Source organism: Megascapheus bottae, chromosome 8 (genome assembly GCF_031878675.1).
Source record: "Megascapheus bottae isolate mThoBot1 chromosome 8, mThoBot2.hap1, whole genome shotgun sequence".
NCBI classification, from domain to species: domain Eukaryota; kingdom Metazoa; phylum Chordata; class Mammalia; order Rodentia; family Geomyidae; genus Megascapheus; species Megascapheus bottae.
This window is the reverse complement of record NC_143516.1, coordinates 33898857-33922641: the sequence shown is the minus strand read 5'-3', so window position 1 is coordinate 33922641 and position 23785 is coordinate 33898857. Positions and strand designations below refer to the sequence as shown.

At 41.4% G+C, this 23785-nt stretch overlaps 2 protein-coding genes across 2 annotated transcripts in view; one reads left to right on the top strand and one right to left on the bottom strand.

Moving 5' to 3' along the window:
• The first annotated feature begins 1224 nt into the window (after positions 1 to 1224).
• Nt5dc1 (5'-nucleotidase domain containing 1) overlaps positions 1225 to 23785 on the top strand; it is a 94879-nt gene continuing 72318 nt past the window's right edge. Inside the window, exons 1-6 of the mRNA XM_090338252.1 lie at positions 1225 to 1347; positions 5080 to 5171; positions 6995 to 7066; positions 9701 to 9807; positions 11633 to 11712; positions 13088 to 13169. Of these exons, the coding sequence (XP_090194378.1) occupies positions 1255 to 1347; positions 5080 to 5171; positions 6995 to 7066; positions 9701 to 9807; positions 11633 to 11712; positions 13088 to 13169 (526 nt within the window). The 5' untranslated portion in view covers positions 1225 to 1254. The remainder of the gene's footprint in view (positions 1348 to 5079; positions 5172 to 6994; positions 7067 to 9700; positions 9808 to 11632; positions 11713 to 13087; positions 13170 to 23785) is intronic.
• Col10a1 (collagen type X alpha 1 chain) lies at positions 16507 to 22237 on the bottom strand. The gene is made up of 2 exons (XM_090337682.1): positions 22084 to 22237; positions 16507 to 18430 (listed from the first exon to the last, which is right to left on the bottom strand). The coding sequence occupies exons 1-2, from the start codon at positions 22235 to 22237 to the stop codon at positions 16542 to 16544; spliced, it is 2043 nt and encodes a 680-aa protein (XP_090193808.1). The 3' UTR covers positions 16507 to 16541.

The window sequence follows — 23785 nt, the reverse complement described above, 5'->3', positions numbered from 1 at the left end:
ATGAGTCCACTAAGTATTAGAAGAGTCCTTCCTGACTGCACTATCTATTGAGCAAAATGAATCCCTTTGTCTATCTGCCTCTTAAGATTTAGTATCTATGAGTTAAGTTTTTGATCCATTATATTTTCATCATATAATGACTACTGGTTTTCCCATTCAATCAACTGTTCTTTTAAACTTCAAACCAAAATATAAAGATATTAGATTTGCATTTTCACTTTTAAGTGAGGAACTGTATAGCTAAGATTTTAATTTGTTCTCCACATCCAGGAACTCTGAATCAGGTACCCTACAGCATCCATTGCCAAAAATGACTTAACCACTCCTTTGTATCTAAAATGATACTAATTATATGCACTAGTCCCTGAGGAACTGAGCAATTTGTCGTTAAAATCATGTTATACTAAAACTTTCTACTTGAAAATTTCTCTTTCTAGTAGTGTATTCTATGTAATTCAATGGAGTTTTCTAATGTGACTTCATAGAAAAAAATAATTACAATTAAAAGCAAGATCATCAAATAACAACCATCCCTAGCCAAGCAGGATTGGAGGAAGTGGTTCTTGAGAATATACAGCTATAGATTTTATAGCTATATCCATATAGATATATTAGAAATGTATAAACGATATATTAGCATATATCATATACATGTACGTGTTGTGTGTGCACTCCAGTGGATTGGTAGAAGGTCTGCTTTTCACCTAAACAATGTATGGAACAGAATATAAAGCCTTATAATTAATCCACCACGAGAGAGATCACGTGGGTGAAAAGCCCTGCCAAACTGCAGGCCAGTGGCTGGGTGGGATGTCTGTCTGTGGGTGGAGGTCTCTCCACTACATTGCACAATCCCGCAGGCACGAATAGAGGGTGGGGTTTGCGGGAGTCCCCGTTCAGTCTGCAGGAACTCTCCTGCGGGCTGCGCCGCTCAACTCTCCTCCCGCCCTTGGGACTTCCAAGCCGGGAACAGGGAGGACGTCGGGCCAGGGCCGCGGGCGTCCCGGGCGATCCTCCTCCCTGGACCCTGCCGGAGCCGCGCTGGGGGCGGCGCCGGGCGCAGCGCGAGGGGGCGGGGAGCAGCGCGACGAGGGGCGGCGCTCGAGGACTCGGGAGGCTCCGGGAGCCGCCCCGCGGGTGCCCGGCCGCCCCGCCCCGCAGTGCCGCCCGCTGCGGTCCCGCCGGGTCCGTCCCCGCCCGCCGGCCCTCCCGCGCGCTCCCCGCGTCCCCTCGTGTTCCTTGCCCGGGGCCACCATGGCTCAGCACTTCTCCCTGGCTGCCTGCGACGTGGTCGGCTTCGATCTGGACCACACGCTGTGTCGCTACAATCTGCCCGAGAGCGCCCCGGTGAGTGGCGCGGGCCGCCTCGCCCGGCTTCGCCTCCATGGCGGCCGCGCTGCCCTCCCCGGGGCCGCCCGCCGCGCCCGAGCGCCAAACGCGCCCCGCCCGGCGCGCGCGCGCAGGGCGGAAGTGCAGTACCGCCAGCGCCCCGCGGGCCCGCGGGGAACCCAGCCCCGGGCCCAGCCAGGTGGGGGGACGGGAGGGAGGCTGGGCATGCCGGAGCGGGCCGGAGCCAGGCTTCCTAGCGCTGCGGAAGGCCGGGGCCGGAACAGCCGGCGGTGTCTGCAGATGCCAGGCCCTGCACCTTCTGCGCTGGTGGCCTCTGCACGCTGGGCGTTGGATGCACCGCGTATTGGGTTTGGTTAGCGGGGGTCGTGGGGGTGGGGGGGATTCCTTGTGCACGTCCAAGCGATCACCCGTCAGAGTTTAAACACCAGCAGCCTGGGAGAGATTTTGTAGTGCACAGAGTACTGGCTGGATAAAGTCATGTAATTCATGGCCCTTCTCTTGTCCAAAGCGAAAGGAAAAAAAAAAACCTACTAAGTGCTCCGGGCTTTTTGTAAAGCTAGAAGCTCGTGGAATTTAAACTTGTTTCAGTGCAGAGGAAAGTGGAAATGGATATCATGACATGATGAGCTAGCTGTACATGCCTGTGGCTTGCCCTCACTCCTCCAATTCCTCTGGTTTCACCAGAGCTTGAAGAATTAACATTGCAGTGGAAGATCTGAGCGTTCAGACAGGCAACTGGTTGGTTAGGAGCGTGGTAATTAATAGGAGGAGTCTGCACCACAGGGACTCCCTTCACACACTAGCTCCACTGTGGCTGGAGCTGAAATTTGGGACAGCTAAAAACCTGCGTTCTTCCTCTTTCCCCATCAGTAAAATGAGGCTAAAAACTGGGCTTAGCTCAGAAGATCATTGCAAGGATGATGGATGATCTCTATCAGTGCCTGAAAAAAGTGGGATTTTTTTTGTTGTTGGTGGTGGTGGTTTTTTTGTTTTATAGTGCCCACCAAAACTTTGGAAACCTCACAACTTTAACTTTGGAAACCTCACAACTTAAGGGTAGCGTTCCCTGGTCACTGAGACAGACATCAGCCAACATTGCTCTTTAGTCACAACCTCATGGGTTCATCACATATTGAAAAATCAAAACCCAGAGGAGCCAGTAGCTCACACCTGTAAACCGAACTACTCAGGAGGCTGAGATCTGAGGATCAAGGTTCAAAACTAGCCCAGGCAGGAGAATCATTAAACTTTATCCACTTAACCACCAGAAAAGCCAAAGTGGAGTTGTGGATCAAGTGGTAGAGTGCTGGGCTTGAGCAAAAAAGCTAAGGGACTGTGAGGTCCTAAATTCAAGCACACGCACAATTTATATTTTCCGTGCTGTTGTAATTTACTGCTTTCCTTCTACAAAGGTCTGTTTTCCTTAGTTATTATATTGAGTATTCAATGGTTTTTCTTTACATTTTGGCTTTTTTAAGCCCCTTTTCCCCACATGGCTTGGATTTGATTAGTATTTTCCTGCCTGGTTTACATTTTCCAAAGCCCTTCTTCAATACTCATTTTCATTTGTAAAGCACATTGTTATACCACTGTCGTGACATCAGCAAATTCAGTGCAGTTGAGAGCATAAAATGTCAACAAAGAAGAGCCTTAAAGACAAAATACTCCTTACTGAATCTGAGTGATGTTTAAAGGTTAAAAACTAACCATGTGAGTTGAGTCCTGTCTTATGTTAAAAAAAAAAAGTAACAACAAAAACAACAAAACAATTTTATTAAGTGTCACAATGTGCTGTGCACCTGAATTGAGGGTACAGAAATCAATCACTGCCTGTCTGTGGTGGACCTCCTCCTTTCCTCACAATGACTCTTTGTCCTTACCATATCTCATCTGAAATACTGTTTCCTGGGGGAAATTATCCCTTGTCATTTCCCTATTCTGTCTTCCCACCCCAGGGTTTCCCTTACAATGTACCATCTCCATGCATTCACCACATGTGTGTGTTGTTTACCATTTCCTGTTTACTTCTTAGAGTCTTCCTCTAGAGTCTGTCTCCTTAATATTAGCCAGTGTTAATGTATTGTACCTACTAGGTTCAGAAAATAATTGTGTGTAGTTGACTAAGTAACAGGGTTTTAATAACAACATGACACAGCTGCTGAACCTGGTGGAAGGATCTCATCACCAGTCACTATACAGAGACAGGACCACAAGGAACAGAAAGGTGAAGTATCTTAGCCAGGGTTGCTCAGTGTGATGGGGTGGCTTGGGTTTCTGACTCTCGCCACCATGCTGTTGTACAGTACAGTCCTGGAAAGTATGGAAGAGAGACCCAAGACGAGCTCCCCACATGCAGCGGTTGGATTTGTGGGTGAGGATGTACATAGCGCACTTTTGAGGCGGAGACTCAAAAGGGACTGGAGAGGAGTCACAGCAGGAACTGCCGGGTGGACCATTGCAGATGATTCTGGAAAAGTCAGCCAGGGCCCATTGCATCTTGCAGCACTGAGTTCCTCTCCTGTCTCATGGACACTTTAACAAGTGCACAGTGTCCTACATTTGCAGATTTGGGTATGTCCCCTCCCCTTTGGGACTCACTGGTTATATACCTACCCCCTAGGGCTGCAGTTCTAGTACTAGGCAGGGTCTGTGATTGGGAGATCAGGTGTTTAGCAGGTGGGAGGACGTGTGCCCTCTGAAAGAAAAGCCATGGTCAGCTCCTACCATTATTAACCATAAAGGGCTCAGCCTTGCCTAGTCTTTCAATTCTTTTTTGGGGTGGGGAGGGAAAGCGGGCAGGGCAAGCTAGGCATCTGACTGGAGAAGTCTTCCAATTTTTAAGAGTAACCTCATTTTCCAGCAAGCAAGATTATAGAGTTGCCAGGGTTAGCAGAGAATACAGCCCACCTAGTTGAATCTGAATTTCACATCACAAAAATGTTAGTATATGTAATATCCCAAAGATTGCATGGAATGGGCTTATTCCTCCCCCCGCCCCGAAAAAAAATGTCATCAGAAAATGACATTCACCTATGTGTTTGTAATTTTATTTGGCTTTCTGAAGGCTTCTCCTCTTGTTCCTTGTCCTCCATTGCTTTTCTTTTGCTGAAGCATAAGATAACTTCCTATATCTGATAAATACCTCCTGATCCTTCCTCTAAGACATCTGCTCAGTCCCCACCATAGTTCACCTCTGAGATTGGACCTTTTGGTAAGGATACATCAAAAACAAATACAGTGACAGAGTGGACCTGTTTATTGTCTTGATGACATATTTGACAATTTAAGCAGTATCAGGTCTTAATGATGATCTCGAATCTCTCAGAATTTAGCAATAAGATTATTCATTGTCCTTGCTTGTTAATTCTTTGTTGATGGTATAATTTTGCACAGGACAATTACCTGGAGGTTGCAGAAGTTGATATATCTCTTTTTAAAATCATTTTTACTGTAATTAGTAGAAGGGTTACAGTTATATTCTCCAGATAGAAAGTGCATTACTTCACACACATTGATACCCCTTCTCATGTTTTTGTCCCCATTTAATTCCTCCATCCCTCCCCCATGTTGCTTTCCCCCCTTCCCTTTAGAAGTGGACATATTTCTTATGGGTTGAATTGCAGAACTTTATAGTCATTTCCCCCATCAGCAATTCCATTAGTTTTTCATGTCCATGATATTAAGAAAGAAAAGCGAATTTTATAATTTTTCCCCTTTCTTTATTTGCAGCTCATTTATAACAGCTTTGCTCAGTTCCTAGTGAAGGAGAAAGGGTATGATAAGGAATTGCTCACCGTGACACCTGAGGACTGGGATTTCTGGTAAGTTCTTTTTATTTTTTTTAAATATGGCTTAATTGTTGCTGATAAAATACACTTCCTCAGGTGAAGTTATAAAGTGAAATATGAAGTTGAGTCCAAAGGCAAAATGTCTTCTAAACTAAAAGTTTTGTCTTTAATTGAATTAAAGTGTTTTCTATCTTTAAAGTTTTGAATTAATTATATGTGAAAATGAGCTGAGTCTGTGTGACTAATTCGGATATTTTTATGGATTAAATTGTAATAACTAAGGGTTTAAATGTTTATTAAAAACTAAAGTTCTCATCTTAATGAAAAAGGCGTTTTTTGTTTTATCCTTCGTATAAAGAACTATAAGAGAATTGATCTGCTTTGAGCAAGTGACTGGATTAGCGTATTTGGAGAGACAATCCTGTCTGATTCTCTCAATACAGTATTCTCAACTTTCAGAGCTTTTTTCCCCCTTTTTCTCTCTTATTTAAGGAGCAAAAGCAAAAATCATTAACTACTTTACATTGTTTAGTTTAGCAGATGTGGTAGTGTGTGGAGTAGTTCCAGCCACTCCAAAGGCAGAGATAGGAAGATCACTTCAGCCCAGGAATTGGGGTCTAGCCTGAGTAATAGGTAGGTAAATTGATACGTAGGTAGATAGATAGTAAGTAGGTAGGTAGATAGACAGAAAATCGGTGGGTAGGTGGAAGAAAGAAAGAAAAGGAAAGAAGGAAGGAGGGAAGGAATGAAAGAAAAGATTAATTTAAATTAATAATCCTAAAGAATGTTCATCTATTATACATTCCTCCAATATTTGGTTGGTCTTTTCATAGATCCTTTATGTACACACAAAGAAGCAGCAGAAAGCTCTTACTATGTGAAAATATTAGCTCTGAAGTGTATTGTGGATGAAAGCAAATATTGACTGTAAAGTGCCCTTTCATTTTTGTTTGACTCCATATCTGTAGCCACTACCCCTCTTGGTATTAATTATTCATATAATGAATCTGAATTCACTTCACTCCCCAAATCCCACAAGCTTTTCGTAGCAAAAGTGCTACAACTTTGACCACTCATACTGGTTTTTAATAGTATGCCTTGCTCAAGGAGCAACTTCTTATAACTGTACTTACAATGAGGCAAATGCTAATTAGTATAGAGAACACTGTGGCCGAGAGGTTATCTTGTAAGTATAAATATGTGTGTTTGGACATGTTTTTATGATCAAGAAAAAACATTTGCACCTTTTGTTGTTGTTTTTTTTTTTGACAATACTGAGGTTTGAACTCAGGACTTCGCACTTCCTTAGAAGGCATCCTATTACCTGAGTTATAGTTTAGTTACTTTTCAGATAGGGATTTGGGCTTTTTGTCCAGGGCCAGCCTCATACTGTGATTTTACTGTGTTTTCCCCCTGAATTCTGGAATTACACGTACCTACTACCACACCCGCTTGTTTGTTGAGAAGAAGTCTTGTTAACTTTTGGCCAGCCTCGCCTAAAACTATATTCCTCCCTATTTTTTGTCTCCTGAGTAGCTGCACCTGTATATTTTTACAGAGGCATAGAATGGTGTTCCTTTTTATTATTATTATTCTTGTTTGAATTTCACATTCATTTGTTAAATGCCTAAAGATTTTGTAAACATGTTTCCCTATGTGTGTCTAACTTTCAGTTTATCTTCTGTATCTCTTTTGTGGTGAATATTTAATTTTACAGTCTTAAATATTCTCACTTGTTTGATTAATACCTCATTTGCCTAAGCAGGAGAATCCTTTTTTTAGCACTATAACTTTAAAAAAATACAGAGCAATGGCTAAATATATGAATTAATTAAAATTTAACTTTTCTATTTTAGTTGCAAAGGTTTAGTATTGGATCTGGAAGATGGAACCTTCATTAAACTTGCAGATAATGGCACTGTGCTCAGGTAATAAAAATTAGCAGTGAAATGAAACATGGCTTTCTCTAGGACACCTAACTCTCTTAGCACATGATCATTAAGGTATGTTCATGTAATTAAGATTATTGTTTCAATCATTGACAGATAATCTGTCTTCCTGAAAAGTTTCTGTATGAATTGTTTGAAATATTTCAAAATATTTTTGTGAGCTTTGGGTTTAAATGCTCAATTCCTTTTAAGTTTGGCTCATTAGAAATAATTACAAGGAACTATAACTATTAGAGTTATAGAGTTAACAACTTGCTGTATGTCTTGAATACCTGTATTATATAAAGGCCTAGAAATTATAATGTTTCAGTTGGATGTGTAGGTGCCTAGATAAATTAGGGCTTTTTTTTAACAGAAGAAGAGAATCACTATTGGGGTTCGAGTTGATTGTCTGTGTATCTATTCCTCCTTTCCTCAAGGCTCATGTGTGTCCATGCTCGTTCTGGAAGTTTTTTCTGCATCGTTCTAAATCTGACCAACTGCTTTTTTTTTTTTTTTTTTTTTTGCCAGTCCTGGGCTTGAGCTCAGGGCCTGAGCACTGTCCTTGGACTTTCTCAAGGCTAGAGCTCTACCATTTGAGCCTCAGCACCATTTCTGGCTTTTTTCTGTGTATATGATACCGAGGAATCGAACCCGGGTCTTCGTGCATGCTAGGCAAACACTCTATCACTAGGCCAAACTCCCGGCCCGTTGTTCTTTTTTTTTTTTTTTTTTTGCCAGTCCTGGGCTTGAGCTCAGGGCCTGAGCACTGTCCTTGGACTTTCTCAAGGGTAGGGCTCTACCACTAGAGCCTCAGCACCACTTCCGGCTTTTTTTGTATGTATGTGGTACCAAGGAATCGAACCTGGGTCTTTGTGTATGCTAGGCAAGCACTCTACCACTAGGTCAAACTCCTGGCCCCCAACTGCTTTTCTTTTGCCTCTCTTTTTTCCCACACTCTTTGTTTTCTCTGCTGAGTGTACCACACCCTCCAGTATTGGTCAGGGCATGAAAAGCAGTAAGAAAGTAGCTGTTCTCATTGTTCTGAGTCTTAAAGAGACCTGTAAGGAGTAAGAAACTATTCTTTCCCAACTACTAATAGTGTCCTCCCATCAACATGACCATGAAACTAGGCCTTTAGTACTAGTATGCTCAGAGCCAAGGAGACTGTGAGCACAGGGCCCCAGTATATACTCTTGAAATGTCATTCATTTTGTAGAAGAGAAATTCTTTTCCCAGACTTCCCCAAACTTTCCCCAAAGATGCTTCTAGATGGCCTCCTCACCTCTGTATTTTGTCATTTATTTGCATGTGTTTTTTTTTAGGCAACTGGAGTTCTCTTAGTAAGGCCCAAGTGATGCAAAACTAATATTTGAAGCATAGGAAAAACTTACTTTCCTCCCTTGCTCTTCTTTGCTACATTTTTCCTTCTGCTTCCCAGTGTGCTTCTGGCTGTGCTGTGCCCTTCGGTGAGCTGGTTATCCCCTCTCTTTTCCTCAGCTTGCTGTGCTCATGGCCACCTTCTGTCACCAGGTGCCTGCTGTGTTGCTGTAACTCTGCTATTCTCTTGACTGCTGGTTTCTTGCTGAGCTGGCTTCCCACCCAGTCCACGCCATTGCTTTCTATTTCTTCCAGTGATATTTTCATATCTTTTTTTTTTTGCCAGCCCTGGGGCTTGAACTCAGGGCCTCGGTACTGTCCTTGGACACTTTTTGCTCAAGGCTGGCATACTGCCACTTGAGCCACAGCGCCACTTTGTGTATGTGGTACCTGGGAGTCTAACCCAGGCCTTTGTTTATGCTAGACAAGCACACTACCACTAGGCCATGCTCCTGCCCTCTCATATCTCTTTTTCTTATGTATGAGATTGATTAAACCCAAGGCCTTGGGGCTCTGTTAGGAGCTATAACACTGGATCTATTTTTTCTTGTTTGTTTGAGACAGGTCAGGTCAGTTTACCCAATCTGGCTTGGAACCTTTTATCCTCCTGTCTCAGCCTCCTAGGTAGCTGGAATTATGCACATGTGCCACTACCCAGCTTTTCCTTATCATTTGATTAAACCAAAGCTTCTCAAATGAAAGATCTTATCCTACACAGCAAGGACCTCAGAGTAGAAGCTATCAATCACTTGCTAATAGGTGGATCAAGTGGATCAATGGAGGAAGAGCTAGGAAATACCCTAGTTGAAATGTGTGTGTGTATGTGTGTGTGATATCCAGAACACACACACACACACACACACACACACACACACACACACACACACACACACACACATATAAAGAGGCAAGAAGGGAAGACTAGGAATTATCCTAGTTGATAACAGAATATACAGAGGTGTGGAGACAGGAAAGACGAGGCGGGTGGGGGGGACGGGGAGGGAGCATGAGCATGGTATGTAGTCTACACTCAGGAAGCTGAGACAAGTATCTCAAGTTACTTGGGACATTGAGCTAGGAGCACTCAAGTTCCGGGCTAGCCCAGGCTATATAACAAGGCTTTGTCTTAAGAAAACAAACAGACAGTGAAGAACAAAACTTGGCTCCAGCAGCAGAAGGGATCAGTTATCTCAGTGGTAGAGACAGAAGTATTGGAGAGGCCTGGTGAGCATTGTGCATGGTCTCTCATACCAGGGCAAGCCATGGCACCAAAATGATGAATCCAGAGGCGCTGGCAGAGGCGTACGGCAAGAAGGAATGGAAGCACTTTGTGTTGGACACAGGCATGCCTTGCCGCTCAGGTAGGCCTTACACGTGTACTGCTGTCATGTATTTCCATTTTGTTCTTGCTCCCTGGACTTTGCATGTGAAGACACAAAGAAGACTCCCTGGAACCCATGCAAGGGCAGATGACAAGCAGCAGTAGGATGTATTTATTTTCAGGTGTTTCTGCTTCCTATTTAGCAGTTGGTTCAAAATACCATTGACACCATTTCCACACAGCTATACTGAAGAATTGGTTGGTTCTACTTTGGCTAGCACTTGTTCTGCAGTAAAGATTAGTGCTTGGGAATAACATGTCCCTAAGCCAGCCTGTCATCTTTAGCAGTCATACTAACTCTTTTGTTTCCTTTCATGTCTCTCCACATGTATTTACATTGTCCACCCCAGTTTGCCAGAACTCTCTTTCATTCTAGGATCCTTAGGCCCCCCCTTCCCTTTTTTCTCCCCTAGGTTTAAGGTGATTTTGTGCTTTTTTGTTTTGGTTTGGTTTTGGTTCTGATACTGGGGCTTAAACTCAGGGCTTAGATGCTGGCCCTTAGTTTGCGTGCTCAAGGTGAGTTCTGTACCACTTGAGCTACAGCTCACTGTTAGCTTTTCAGTGGCCGATAACCGGGCATAAGGGTCTCACAGAGGTTCCTGCCCAGGCTGACGTCAAACCTTGATCCTCAGATCTCAGCCTTCTGAGTAGGGGCTTGATGACAGCTTGAATCCACAGCCCATTCTTATGCTTCAGATGCTCTCAGGTTATCCCCTCTTAAGTGTTTCTAATCCTGTGTCCGGTGCCCCAACAGTCAGCCTGTGAGGCATACTTAAGATTTCGTGTTTCTGCAAAATAATAAAGATATGCTGATGGCTTTTTAAAAAAGACTGTTTTTAACTGTAGGGAAGTATTATTTTAAAAAAAACTGTAGTGTTTCTACAACCTAAGTATGGTGTGTTTATATATGCAAAATAATTATAGTATATAATTAGAAACCTGAGGGTTTTTCTCAGGTTTCTGGAGAAGTGCAGAAACAGTATCTTATGTTATCAAGAGGCTGGAGTGTTGATCTGCTGGCTCTCGCCTCATTGTTTGTGCCCTGTGGCTGCAGGGCGTGGGAATGAGAGTGAGTGGCAGTGTTGTGGCTGAGGTGGGCTGACACTGTGTAGTAGTACAGTCTAGACTCAGACATTGGGTCCCTGGGCTGTGACAAGGGCTGTAAGAAGTGTTGTCCAGGAACAGAATAACTGAAAACAACATGTATTCCAGGTCTCAGGTATAATGTTAGAATAAATCTAATTACTTTTTCCTCCCATGAGATTCTGGAATTTTACCGAGACTAGCAACTGTACATCATCTACATGTCATGGCTTTTATTCTCTCATTATCCTGGCTATCCAGAATTTTGTCCAAAATAGCATCCAGATTGACTGTGGGATACTAGATATCATCTGCTTTCAGGACTTAGATATTTTAAATACAACAAATCTTGGATAGAATGCTCAGCCAGTCAATATCATGTTTTTAACCTGCTCACAGCATCTTTAGAACTTAAGCAGCACTTTAAAAGCACTGGTAACTTGTAGTGGTACCATTTAAACTGAAATTCTTTATGAAAATTTCTCATGGAATCTGTTAACCAATGGTTCCATCGTATTTTGCTGTTGCACAAGGGAAAATATGAAACAAACAGTGCCTCAAGTAGAAATAAGTGCATAAGTAAATAGGATGAATAGATAGATAAATAAATGTCCTTTGTATTATTAAATGAAACCTAGTATCTCTTCAGAGAAGTTGGTGCATATTGTACTTGCATGAGGCATTAATTTGTTCTTAATTTTAAATTTATCTTTTGTTTTTAGGGAAGTATTATTTCTATGATAACTACTTTGACCTGCCAGGTGCTCTTCTATGTGCTAGAGTGGTGGACTCTTTAACAAAGGTAAGTGTAGGCAATCATTAAAAACAAAGCCTGTGTTGTATATATTTAGTTACACTTTCAAGTGGTGATTTTGTTTAGTTTCCTCTTGGTTACATAGGTGACTAAAGAAGAAAAAGCATAGTGAATTTGGTCAAAATACGTTTTGGAAAATGAAAGAACAGTGACCATTTTTCCCAAGAAAAATAAACTTACCTCTTCTCCAGCAGAGGGCGCAAAAGTCTAGAAAAATAAAATACAGAACTTGATGTGGAAAAATGTTTTGGTTTCAGTACAAGGGGAGGAAAAGTAAAAGTAATTAAGGCAAATTCTACATATCTTAAATGTGCTATATCATGTTAAACATGAAAAATCAGGTGAAATTTTTGCTTTAAGTATCATGTAACATATAATTCCATACAACTATCTAGTAATTGTTTTGATATGAGGCACACAGTTAATGATTCCGAAGAAGCAAAGAGCTATAAAGTTATGTGTTTTTATGTAATATTTATTTATTGTCTGGCCTAAACTCTATAGATTATGTAAATCTTGGATCTGGAATCTCACTTCTCCTGTTGTGGTTGGCTGCTCTTTTATTATTTTTTTTATTGTTATTATAAAAGTGATGTACAGAGGGGTTACAGGTAAAGAATGGATTTCTTTTTGGACAATGTCACCCCTCGCTGCTCTTTTTATAGTTTGATCCAGGTTAAGTGGGCACTGCATTCTGAAATAAAGCTTTGAGAGCTTTAAATTAGCTTTTGCCCTCTGAGCCCCAATCATGACACAGTGCATTTAGTAATGTATTTGGTTATCTCAAGGCCATAGAACAGTGTACATTTGCATATGTGTTTAGATATGTTCTGTAGCCAGGCACTGGTGATTCACACCTGTAATTTTAGCTATTCGGGAGGCGAAGAGCTAATGCGTGCCATTCAGAGCTAGCCCAGGCAAAAAAGTTTTTGACGCTCTTATCTCCAGTTAGCCACAAAAAGCTGGAAGTGAACTGTGGCTCAAGTGATAGAGCATTAGCCGTGAGCTCCAAGCTCAGAGCTAACACCCAAGCCCAGAGTTCAAACCCTAGGACTGGCTAAAAAATAAATAATAATTAAAAATTTAAAAATTGCTTGAGTTTGAATAAATAAATTTTTTGAACAGAGGAGCTGTATGTTACTATCTCATGATGTGTATTCACCTGTGTATGACTTTTGTGGAGTGTTGCTAAAGGCATATTGAGTAGAATGAGCACTTTACTGATTCATTATGTCTTCTAAGCCATATATATCCCTACCTTAGAACACAGTGATACTGTAATTTCTTGCCAGCATTTTCCACTATGCCAAGACACAGAATTACTGCATTTGTTACATTTGGAATTTTTTTTTCCTTTTAGCAGAACAGTGGTCAAAAAACATTTGATTTTTGGAAGGATATAGTTGCTGGTATACAACACAATTTTAAAATGTCAGCTTTTAAGGGTGAGTAGCTTGAAGAGAAGGTTGCTGATACATGTGTGTTCCATGTTGTATGTCTGTAAATTTATACAGAAGTTGCCTCTTTTACTGTGATCCTTACTTAGGATTCAGTGTTGCTATAAAGTTTGTTCTACTTACCTTTTTAAGTGGTTCTTAAGTTTGTGCGTTCTTTTGTTTTGTTTTGTTTTGTTTTGTTTTTTTGCCAGTCCTGGACTTGAGCTCAGGGTTTAAGCACTGTACTTGGACTTTCTCAAGGGTAGAGCTCTACTACTTGAGCTTCAGCACCACTTCTGGCTTTTTTCTATGTATGTGGTACGAAATAATCGAACCCGGGTCTTTGTGCATGCTAGACAAGCACTTTAACACTAGGCCAAACTCCTGGCCCAAGTTCGTGTGTTTTATGACCATAATTGCCAGCATGCTGACCTTGGTTGGTAAATTGTCCTGGACATGCCTGTCAGTAGAGTTGCTCTGTGGTTTTGTGAGAATTAAAGCTCTAATACTGCTGTTTGGTGACACTTCTCCCTAGTGGAGAAGTAACAGACAGGTGGCAAAATGCCTGCTGGTAGAAATGTCAGCCTGTTGCTTAAGTAATGGAAGTGAACAGGGGTAGAATCATTGCCAACCTCAAGCCTAGGGTTTAATGGGGTTTTTTTGTTTGCTTGTTTTTATTGTTGTTTGTTTGTTTTTTCATTTCATTTTATTTTGTTGCCAGTTGTGGGGACTGAACTGAGGGCCTGAGCCCTGTCCTTGGGCTTTCTCAAGGCTAGAGCTCTACCCCTTGAGCCACAGCAACACTTCTAGCTTTTTTCTATGTATGTGGTACCGAGGAATTGAACCCCGGGTCTTCATGCATGCTAGGCACGCACTGTACCACTAGGCCAAACTACCAGCCCCTCATTTTATGTTTTTAAAATCTGTAGGCTTTCTTGAGTTACCTAAAGAGTAGTTCTAAGAATTCAGATGCATTGGTGTTACTGGTTCCGTTTGAATCAGACTGGCAACTAGTTGGCTAGTAGTTGCTCACAGTCTTTTTCAGCTTAAAAACATGCTTTCTTTTGATCTACTCGTAAAAATGCATGACGGGCTGAGCAGGTGAGCTCACACCTGGAATCCCAGCATTTTGAGAGACTGGATTGAGAGAATACAGTTTGAGGCTAGCCTGAGCAAAAAGTTAGCAAGAGGTGGTAGTACACACCTATTATCCAAGCTATGGTGAGAAGCATAAAATAGGATAGCAGTTTAGGCACAGGCAAAGGTGAAAAAAATGACCCTAAGCTGGGCATCAGTGGCTCACACCTGTAATCCTAGTTACTCAGAAGGTTAAGACCTGAGGATTTAGATTCAAAGCCAGCCCAGGCTCAAAAGTCCATGAGACTCTTAACTCTAATTAACCACCAGAAAACCAGAAGTGGTGCTGTGGCTCAAAGTGATTGAGCACTAGCCTTGAGCTGAAAAGCTTAGGGATAGCACCAGGCCCTAAGTTCAACTCCCATGACTGACAAAAAAAAAACTACACATACACACACACACTCAACCCTGTTTCACAATATCTAGTGTGGGAAAAAAGCTAGAGATGTGACTCTGCAGTAATGTTTACTTTGCAGGCATGAGGCCAAGTTTACACCCCAATACTTTCAAAAAAATAAATAAAATAGTATGTCTTGACTGGCATGGGGGCTTACACCTGTAATCCCAATTACCCAGAAGGCAGAGACTGGGTGGGTCATGATTTGAGGTCAGCCTGGGCGAACAGTTGGTGAGGTTCTCTATGAGTCAATGCACAGGACAGTGAGTGTATGTGAGCCCAGCTCTGCAGGCAGCCACAGATTGAAGAATTACCACCTTAAGACTGGCTGTGGGCAAAACAATGAGACCCTACCAGAAAAATAACTAAAGGAAAATGGGCAGGGGAATGGATCAAGGGTAGCCCTGAGTTCAAAATCCTGGTACTGTTTAAAGAGAAAACAAAAATTAATGTAATATGCCTTCTTAATGTAAATCAGCTTGTGAAAATAAATTTAAATACTGTGACTAAAGTATCATTTATTGCTTAGGCAATAAATAATTGCAGAATATTCAAGTTATATATTTCTCTGACACTTGCTGCTCTCCCTCCAATAGAAAACCAGTGCTTTGAGGTGATAATCTCACTTTTTATGTCCACTTTGCCTCCTAGTTTTCATGGGGTTTGTGGGTACTTCTTCACTATCTACACTGCGTGCTAGGTTGTGTGGCATCCTTCCCCAATAAAGAGACATACCCAGGACACTGTAAAAGCTGCCCACAAATTCACCATTTTTCCTTCACTAATTTATACAATGGAAAGCCTTATAAACTGTGATTGAGAATAGCAAATGGCTGCTTTCAAGTAAAATGCAGATCAAAAGCGAATGATGTTATTTTATTGCTTGATAATGAGCAGATTAAACATTTCATGCTTAAGAAGTAAGGCACAGCTTAAACATTTTAAACAATAATATAAAATACAGTACAGAGAGCATAAATAAATAATATATCTGGTCAGATATTGAAACCCTCGATGTTAATTCTAATTCACTGGATAAGGAGGCACAAGGTACATACACACCATGTTCTAGAAACCCATGAAATTGTATTTCCAAGATTCAGAAAGGAGTTAAATCAAATTAATCACACTTGTGTTCAATAAATAAAGACTAGGTCGGACACCTCTTTTCCAAATTGTGCCGGCTATGTAAAAAGACGCTCTGCAATACAGGCTTATAAAGGTTCGTGACTGGAGCACCTTGCATTTCAGCCTAGTTTTTGCACAGTATTTTGGCTTCTTGTTAGAGGTTCAGAAAGTATATATGCACCTATGTATTTGAATCACTCCTGATGAAAAGGGCCAAGGAAGCCTAAATGCACCATCAGAAAAATCCTAGGGTGTACAGTGTCTTTTGAATTTGAGTATTCAAGTATTGAAGTTCTCAAAGTTATATGATACCTTCTGAAAGTTTCCAAGAAACGGGCTTACTTTAAAAAGGCATGCTGAGTTTCTGAACTCAAACTTAACCTTACATAAAAGCCTATGTCTATTTTGTGATCATTTCTTTTAACCTAGTAGGACTTTCATAGTGAACATTTTTCAGTATTGAATACATTCCTAGAAAACCCCTCCCCAAAGGCCTTACGACTACTGACTAAAACTCGATGGAGGCCTTCACGGATTTACTATTGCTGCTCATTTGTAGGGGGGGAATCTTTTTTGGTTTGGAAGTTCAGAATCTGTGTTTGGGAACACGAATACAGCTCACCTTCTTTTCAGCTTACCTCCGTATGTATCTTGTGGGAGGGATTGGGTTGGGAACACCTTTTCAAGCAGGAGTTTAGATCAGCTCTGTGGGAATGGGCTTACATGGGAGCCACAAGGAATCCTGAGAAGGAGGAGTGGACGTACTCTGAGGAATATAGGCCATTTGACTCAGCATTGGGCAGCTGGAGCCACACCTGGTCATTTTCTGTGAGATCGATGATGGCGCTGCCTGAAGCCTGATCCAGGTAGCCTTTGGAATACTCATCATAGGTATACATGACTGGGGTGCCATTCTTATACAGGCCTACCCAGGCATGCGTGCCTTTCACATGGATGTGATAGGAGAAATAGTATATTCCTGGGATCCTGCAGGTAAAGATTCCTGTTCTTGGGTCATAATGCTGTTGTCTGTTATATAAAATCTTATCAAATGGGATGGGAGCACCTATTGCCGGGTAAGCTTTGGAGAGAATAACAGTAAAAGCAGACACTGGCATTCCCGTTACTCCCTGGTTGGCACTGACAAGAGGCATCCCAGAAAAACTGGGCCTTTGCCCTGCCTTTATAAAGCCCTCAGGCATGGCTGCTTGGCCTGGTGGACCTGGGGGTCCCGGAGGCCCTGGAGGACCTGGCTCTCCATTGTGGCCTCTTGGACCGGGAGGCCCTGCTGGCCCTGTGGGTCCATTGAGACCCTTAGTTGCTATGCCAGCTGGGCCAGGAGGACCTGGGTTTCCAGGATCACCTTTAGACCCAGGGAATCCTGGGATACCGGGGGGCCCAATGGGACCCCTGGTGCCTGGCGTACCAGGCGTGCCTCTTGGACCAGCTTCACCATGGTGTCCAGGTATCCCCTTAGCTCCCGTTGCACCTATAGGGCCTGGGAGACCTGGAGGTCCTGCTGCTCCAGGGCCACCTTTTGGGCCTGGTAATCCCGGGTTACCCTTAGGACCGTGGAGCCCTGGTTCTCCTGGGTATCCTGGTTTTCCATCTAACCCAGGGGGACCCCTTGATCCTCTAGCCCCAGGAGGTCCTGCCGGCCCAACTGGTCCTATCTCACCTTTAGGGCCTGGAACCCCATGGTTGCCTGGGATGCCTTTGGGTCCTTGGGGTCCCATATTACCCGGAGATCCAGGCAGTCCTGGCTCCCCTGGATGGCCTGCTGGCCCTTGCTCTCCTTTGGCCCCTGGACCCCCTGGGAGACCAGCAGGTCCTCTTGGTCCCTTTACACCTGGCAAACCAGGCTTCCCGAAGCCAGGAGGCCCCGGAGGCCCATCAGCTCCTGGAATCCCAGGGTGGCCTTTTGCCCCTGGAATTCCTGGCTGGCCCGGGAGTCCTGCAGCTCCTGGCTTCCCAGTGCCTTCTTGCCCTCGCTCCCCTGGAGGGCCTTGCGGACCTGGTGGGCCACTTGCGCCTCTTTCTCCTGGAAAACCCCGATCACCTTTGATGCCTGGTTGTCCTGGAAACCCATTCTCACCCCTTTTCCCCACGCCAGGAGGGCCAGGTGGTCCCATGGGCCCCTGAGGGCCTGGAAGGCCCCTCTCCCCTGGGCGGCCAGGAGCACCATACCCTGCTTCCCCTTTCTGCCCATTCACTCCAGGGGCTCCTGCTGCTCCCTTTTCTCCAGGGAAGCCCCTAGGTCCTGGGGCGCCTGTAGGCCCCTGCTGTCCAGGTTTTCCTGACACAGCAATTCCAGCTGGTCCGGGGATTCCGGGTGGCCCTGGTGGGCCCCGAGGTCCTGGTAAGCCAGCAGGGCCAATATCTCCTTTTGGTCCATATGGCCCTCTCTCTCCTGGCTTTCCTGGGAGCCCTGGCAAACCTGGCTTCCCAGTGGCCGATAATCCCGGTGGTCCTGGCAATCCTGGCTCTCCTTGGAGTCCAGGACTTCCGTAGCCCGGTTTTCCTGGAGGTCCAGAGGGACCCGGGTGTCCTCGAGGTCCAGCGGGGCCTGGCGGGCCAGGAATACCTTGCTCGCCTCTTACCGGGATACCTAAGAGATACAGCAATACACAGAGGGATGGCTAGTAATGCAAAGCTTCTCATGTGCTATGCAGTTCATTTTCAAAAACATAGAATGCCTGCTTATTTGGGCCTTTGTTGGAAAGTAGCTCATCATAATGTTTAGTAGATACTATAGTAAGTTCAATATTTTGGCCAAAAGACACGAAACTGACTTACAACCGTGGCTTTTTGTTTTTGGTGCTTTTGGTTTTGTCTTTGGTGGTGGTGCAGTAGAGCCCCATACATGAGAGGTTGAGTGCTCTACCACTAACCTACACCCTTGCCCAACAGCTGTGACTTCTGAGCCATATCTTTTCTGAAAAAAAATTAAGAGACTTAAACTCTAACTGTTTAATGGCTTAAAATGCTAAAAGAAGACCAAAAGAAAATTGTTTCAAACAAAATGAAATGAATTACAATTGTCTTTTAAAATACCTTTCAGTATAGTTCCCTTTAACTATTAGTTGTGGATACGCAAATGTATTAAGATAACTTTGTTCTCTCATATAATTGTTTCACATGTAAGTGGTAGGACTTCACAGCTACTATTACTCTCTTAGCTAGATCTGTTCCTGAGATTTGAAAACGCTTGCTATGTGCAAATCACCCAACAAATTCTTAAGACAAATTTTCTAAAAAAAAAAATAATTGCTTTACACTTAGGTATGTTTATATTTTGAGTTATTGGAGTTATATTTTCAGCTTATAACTGAATGTACAGCTCTTCCCATGGATTTTTCAGATGAAAGTATCAGGGAAAAAGAGCCAAATTAATTTATTGAAAAGTTTCCATATATGAAAACATATCTTACTGATTGACATGACTATACATCCATGATACATCTACATTTTAAAGATATGTGAGTACATGACAAATAGAATAGAGTAGATGAATAGTAAGAGATTGATTACTGGTCTGAACTGTGATAGCATATTTAAAAAAAAATTTTTTTTGCCTGTCCTGAGCACTGTCCTTGGATTTTCCTTAAGGATACCACTGTACCATTTGTCCTCAGCACCACTTCTGGCTTTTTCTGTGTACATGGTACCGAGGAATTGAACCCCGGTCTTCGTACATGCTAGGCAAGCACTCTTATCACTAGGTTAAACTCCTAGTCCCAACAACATATTTTTTGAAATACAAACTAGGTAGGCTAAGTCAGTACCTAAGAATCATTTTTCTATTAAAATAATAGTCTGACTGGAACAGTTGTACTGTTTAAACAAAGGGAAGAAGCAAATCTTATTGAGAACGATTGTACTGGACACCACGTGAGTCTAGACCGCCAATGACAAGTGTATCTTGGGATATTTCCTTAACAGAGCCTGCATTTCTCAATGCAAGAAACAATTTGACTGCTGCTGAGTCCTTGGGGATTAGCCCTTGTTTTAGTTGGCCATCTGAAAGGATAAGATTAGGATGTCACTATCCTTAAGAAAAATGAACTGAACTAGTGGCTAGGTATGTGAGATGGTGCTGCACAGATAGGATTGGGAATTATACAGGAACTCTGAATTTCTCTTCTCAACTCAACAGTTTACTTGTATAAAGGATGGGCTTTGTTCCTGCATTACTGCCCACCAAAGGATGATAATGTATTTGAGGTCCAATTTTACATTATTACAAAGAAATTCATGTAGATTTAATAAAAATACAACTTCTAAACTTTTTATTTGTTATTAAGATATTTTCATTTTTCTGCAAAAATAATCAGGATGATGAACAGTACATTAAGTGAGAAGACACAAATATATTAACCTTCTAAATGGTGCATTTTATTATATATGATCTTGTTAAGATATTAAAAAATCTAAATTTGTGATCTGAGAGTCTCAAATCCAGTACTGTATAACATTTCAATTGCATTTGCTTCCAAATAGAGTAGCTATCTTTGTCCTTTTTAAAAATTGCTTTCCTAGCTTTTTTCTTTCTCTTACCCATATTTTAAAGAACCTAAAAGTATATCATGTGTTCTTATTTAAATATTAAGCTACTTTTCATGAAAATATATATATATATGAAAATATATATTACATCTTTTGTGTTTCTTTTTTTAAAGGACAATTTTAAAGTTTTGTTTGTTCCCCAAATCATAATATTTAAAGTTTATGGCAGATGGCCCTAGCTGTATTTGTAGGACAAAATATCTAACTATAAAGTAAAAAATAACCTGGAAAAGAAACTTGAAGACAACTATGATATTATCTTAGTCAGTAGGCATTTTATAAGCAGTTTATAACTGATGCTTTGAAATGGAATTAGTGAAAATACATTCACCCTTTTTGAAGGATATTTCACTTCATATGTATACATATATGTTTATATATTATTTAATATTTATTATTTTACATTATTGTCACATGTTATTAATACATTACTTAAATATATATTATCTCAATACTCTTCACAGTAAGAAAGCCAATAAGATAAGAAATAGATTCAAGAAGAGATAAAATTATCATGGGTTATATCCATAGAGAAGAAGTGGAACTAGTTAGTAGTTTTTCAATGTACTAATAGCTGAACATACATATGACAAACTTTGACCATTTGAAGGTCTCAGCAGCCATTGGAGATAGTTGCTTCATGCTTTATAAATGAGGAAGCAAGACGCAAAAGGTAAAGTAATTTACTTGTGGTCTTAACAGCTGATAGGTAACAGTTAAGTCTACATTTAATCCCTACTCTTAATAAGAATGTGTAAATCTAAAAACTGATACTTCTTGGACTACTAGATTTATTGGAAGCCATCAGGTTTTTGGGTTTTTTTTTTCCTTGCCAGTCCTGGGCTTGGGCTCAGGGCCTGAGCACTTGTCCTTGGGTTTTCTCCAGGTTAGAGCTCTACCATTTCTGGCTTTTTCTATGTATGTGGTACTGAGGACTCAAACCCGGGTCTTCATGTATGCTAGGCAAGCAGTCTACCACTAGGCCAAACTCCCAGCCCCCATGAGGTTGTTTTTTTTTTTTTTTAGGTTGTTTTTTTTTTTTTTTTTTGCCAGTCCTGGGCTTGAGCTCAGGGCCTGAGCACTGTCCTTGGGCTTTCTCAAGGCTAGAGGCTCTACCACTTGAGCCTCAGCACCACTTCCGGCTTTTTTCTATGTATGTGATACCAAGGAATCGAACCTGGGTCTTCATGCATGCTAGGCAAGCACTTTAACCACTAGGCCAAACTCCCAGCCCCCCCCATCAGGTTTTATTTGATAAAATTCAGTTTTGTTTTTATATATAGTTTTGAATGCCTTTTATGAAATGTCTACATATTTAAATATGTTAATCTTCTAGTCTCTTAGTGTAATAGCTTTTAATTAAAATCCTATATATAATTAAAATCTTACGTGATTATGATTTCTGGATTATACCAAGTTATTTGTGCAAAGGCATCATCTGAAAGAAAAATAATCTCCATATATAAGAATCTTTGAAATTCTCCAGGTCTACTTTTCAATTATATTTAGTATGCTAGTAGGTCTTGTACAGATTTACTTTCCCCACAGACATTATTTTAAAGATTTGGACTAATTGAGGAAGTTGAAAACAGATTAAGAGCAGAGGTAAAAGTATTTTGCTAGCATGATCACCATTTGGATTGTAGAAAGTACCAGTCAGTTGGTCAATAGAGTAAACTATAGAATTCAGCTTACCATTCCTTTTTATGCTGTAAGGGATGAAAAACTGGGTCTTAGTGTTGGGTGGTGGGCCTTTTATGCCAGTGGGTGTTTGGTATCGCTCATCATAAAACCTTCCATGAGCCATGTTCAAGGACATGAATAGCAGAAAGGCTCTCTGTGGCAGCATTTTCTCAGATGGACTCTGAAAAAGAAGAGAATGTTTCAAACAGTTATTGACCTGTTTCATTTTTCTGATGCTGCACAGATGAAGTCTTCATACAGTTGACCGCTTTTAAAATCTGATCCTTTATATGTTGAATATATTCCATAAATTAATGAGGAATTCATTTTTAGTCATTTGAATATTTGCCTTCTTTTTGTAAACCATATTCAGGTAATCAAGGGAAAATAAAATGACTTACAAAAAAGGCACACAAATAGAATGTAGAAATGGATATCATCATTAGCTAATTATACTAAATAATTCAGAATTTTTGATATAACCTGAAATACCTACAGTTTCAAAATACACTGAAATTCAGTTTAGGACAAAATTTTCCAATCTGGTTTCCTTAGAATTATCTCATGGAAATCAACACAAATATTTCTGTGTGCATTTTAATATAAAGCCATTTCTTTTAAGAATCATGCACTGCAAAAACAAAAATCAGATGACAAACAAGCAAACCTCCAAAATAATCGGTGCTTGCTTGAAAGCAAGCTAGTGTGGAAATCTACTAGTAACTTTCATTGTCTGCACTTACCTGGGTGCTATGAGTTCTGAAGTTGGTGTCTCAGTAATTCCTAGGCCTCTTGTGCTCAGGTGAGCAGTGAAGATGCCTCTGCAGAGCTGCCTTGAGGAATTTATACTGTGTTTCTCTGACTGTATGAGGTTACCCTGAGCTTAAGCTCCTCCCTTCAGAGGTGGTAGGCACTAATTATGGTGGGACGTTCTATTGGGCAGGCAAACAAAATCAAGTTAGGTTCTCTTTTTTTCCTTGTTTATGTTTTTGTGGAAAAACCAACTCTTTGTCTTAAATACATATTAATAGTTTTAACCATACACCGTCTTTTTTTGTAATTTTATTTTGAAAGTTCTTACTCCAGTGTTGGTTCATGATGAAATAATGACTTCTCCTTTTTTAAAAAATTATTTTTGAAAAGCACATACTGTGTTATGACTGAAAATATTTGGTAGTATATAAAAATAGGGGATATGGATTTAACCGTCATCTAAATTCTGTATTAATGTGTCAGTGTTATGAAATTAGCTTGGCCCAGTTGTTGCTTAAAGCTTGAGAGAAAAAATCTCTAGAGTGAAGATGTGGGTATATTCCAGAACAGAGGCTTAAACCTAGAACTTCATGCTCTGTATTGATCAAGTGGCTTGCCAGCTCATGGCTGGTACTCTACCACTTGAGCCATGTCTCTAGTCCAGCATTTTGCTGGTTGCTTTGAAGATGGAGTCCAGTAGACATTTCTGCCTAGGCTTTTTGAGATCTTCCAGTCTTAGCCTCCTGAGTAGCTAGAATCAAGGGTATGAGACACCAATGCTTGACTTAGATTCTTTATTCATAATATTGCACAAAGTTTAATAAATACTTCTTTTCTGGCTTTAATTTCAACTTTAGAGTTAGAATCGCAAAAACCCTTAACCTAATAATCTCATATTACACTTATTTATATAAAATTATTATGTTCATTTTACACGAAAAAGTTATGCTTTTTAGAAATA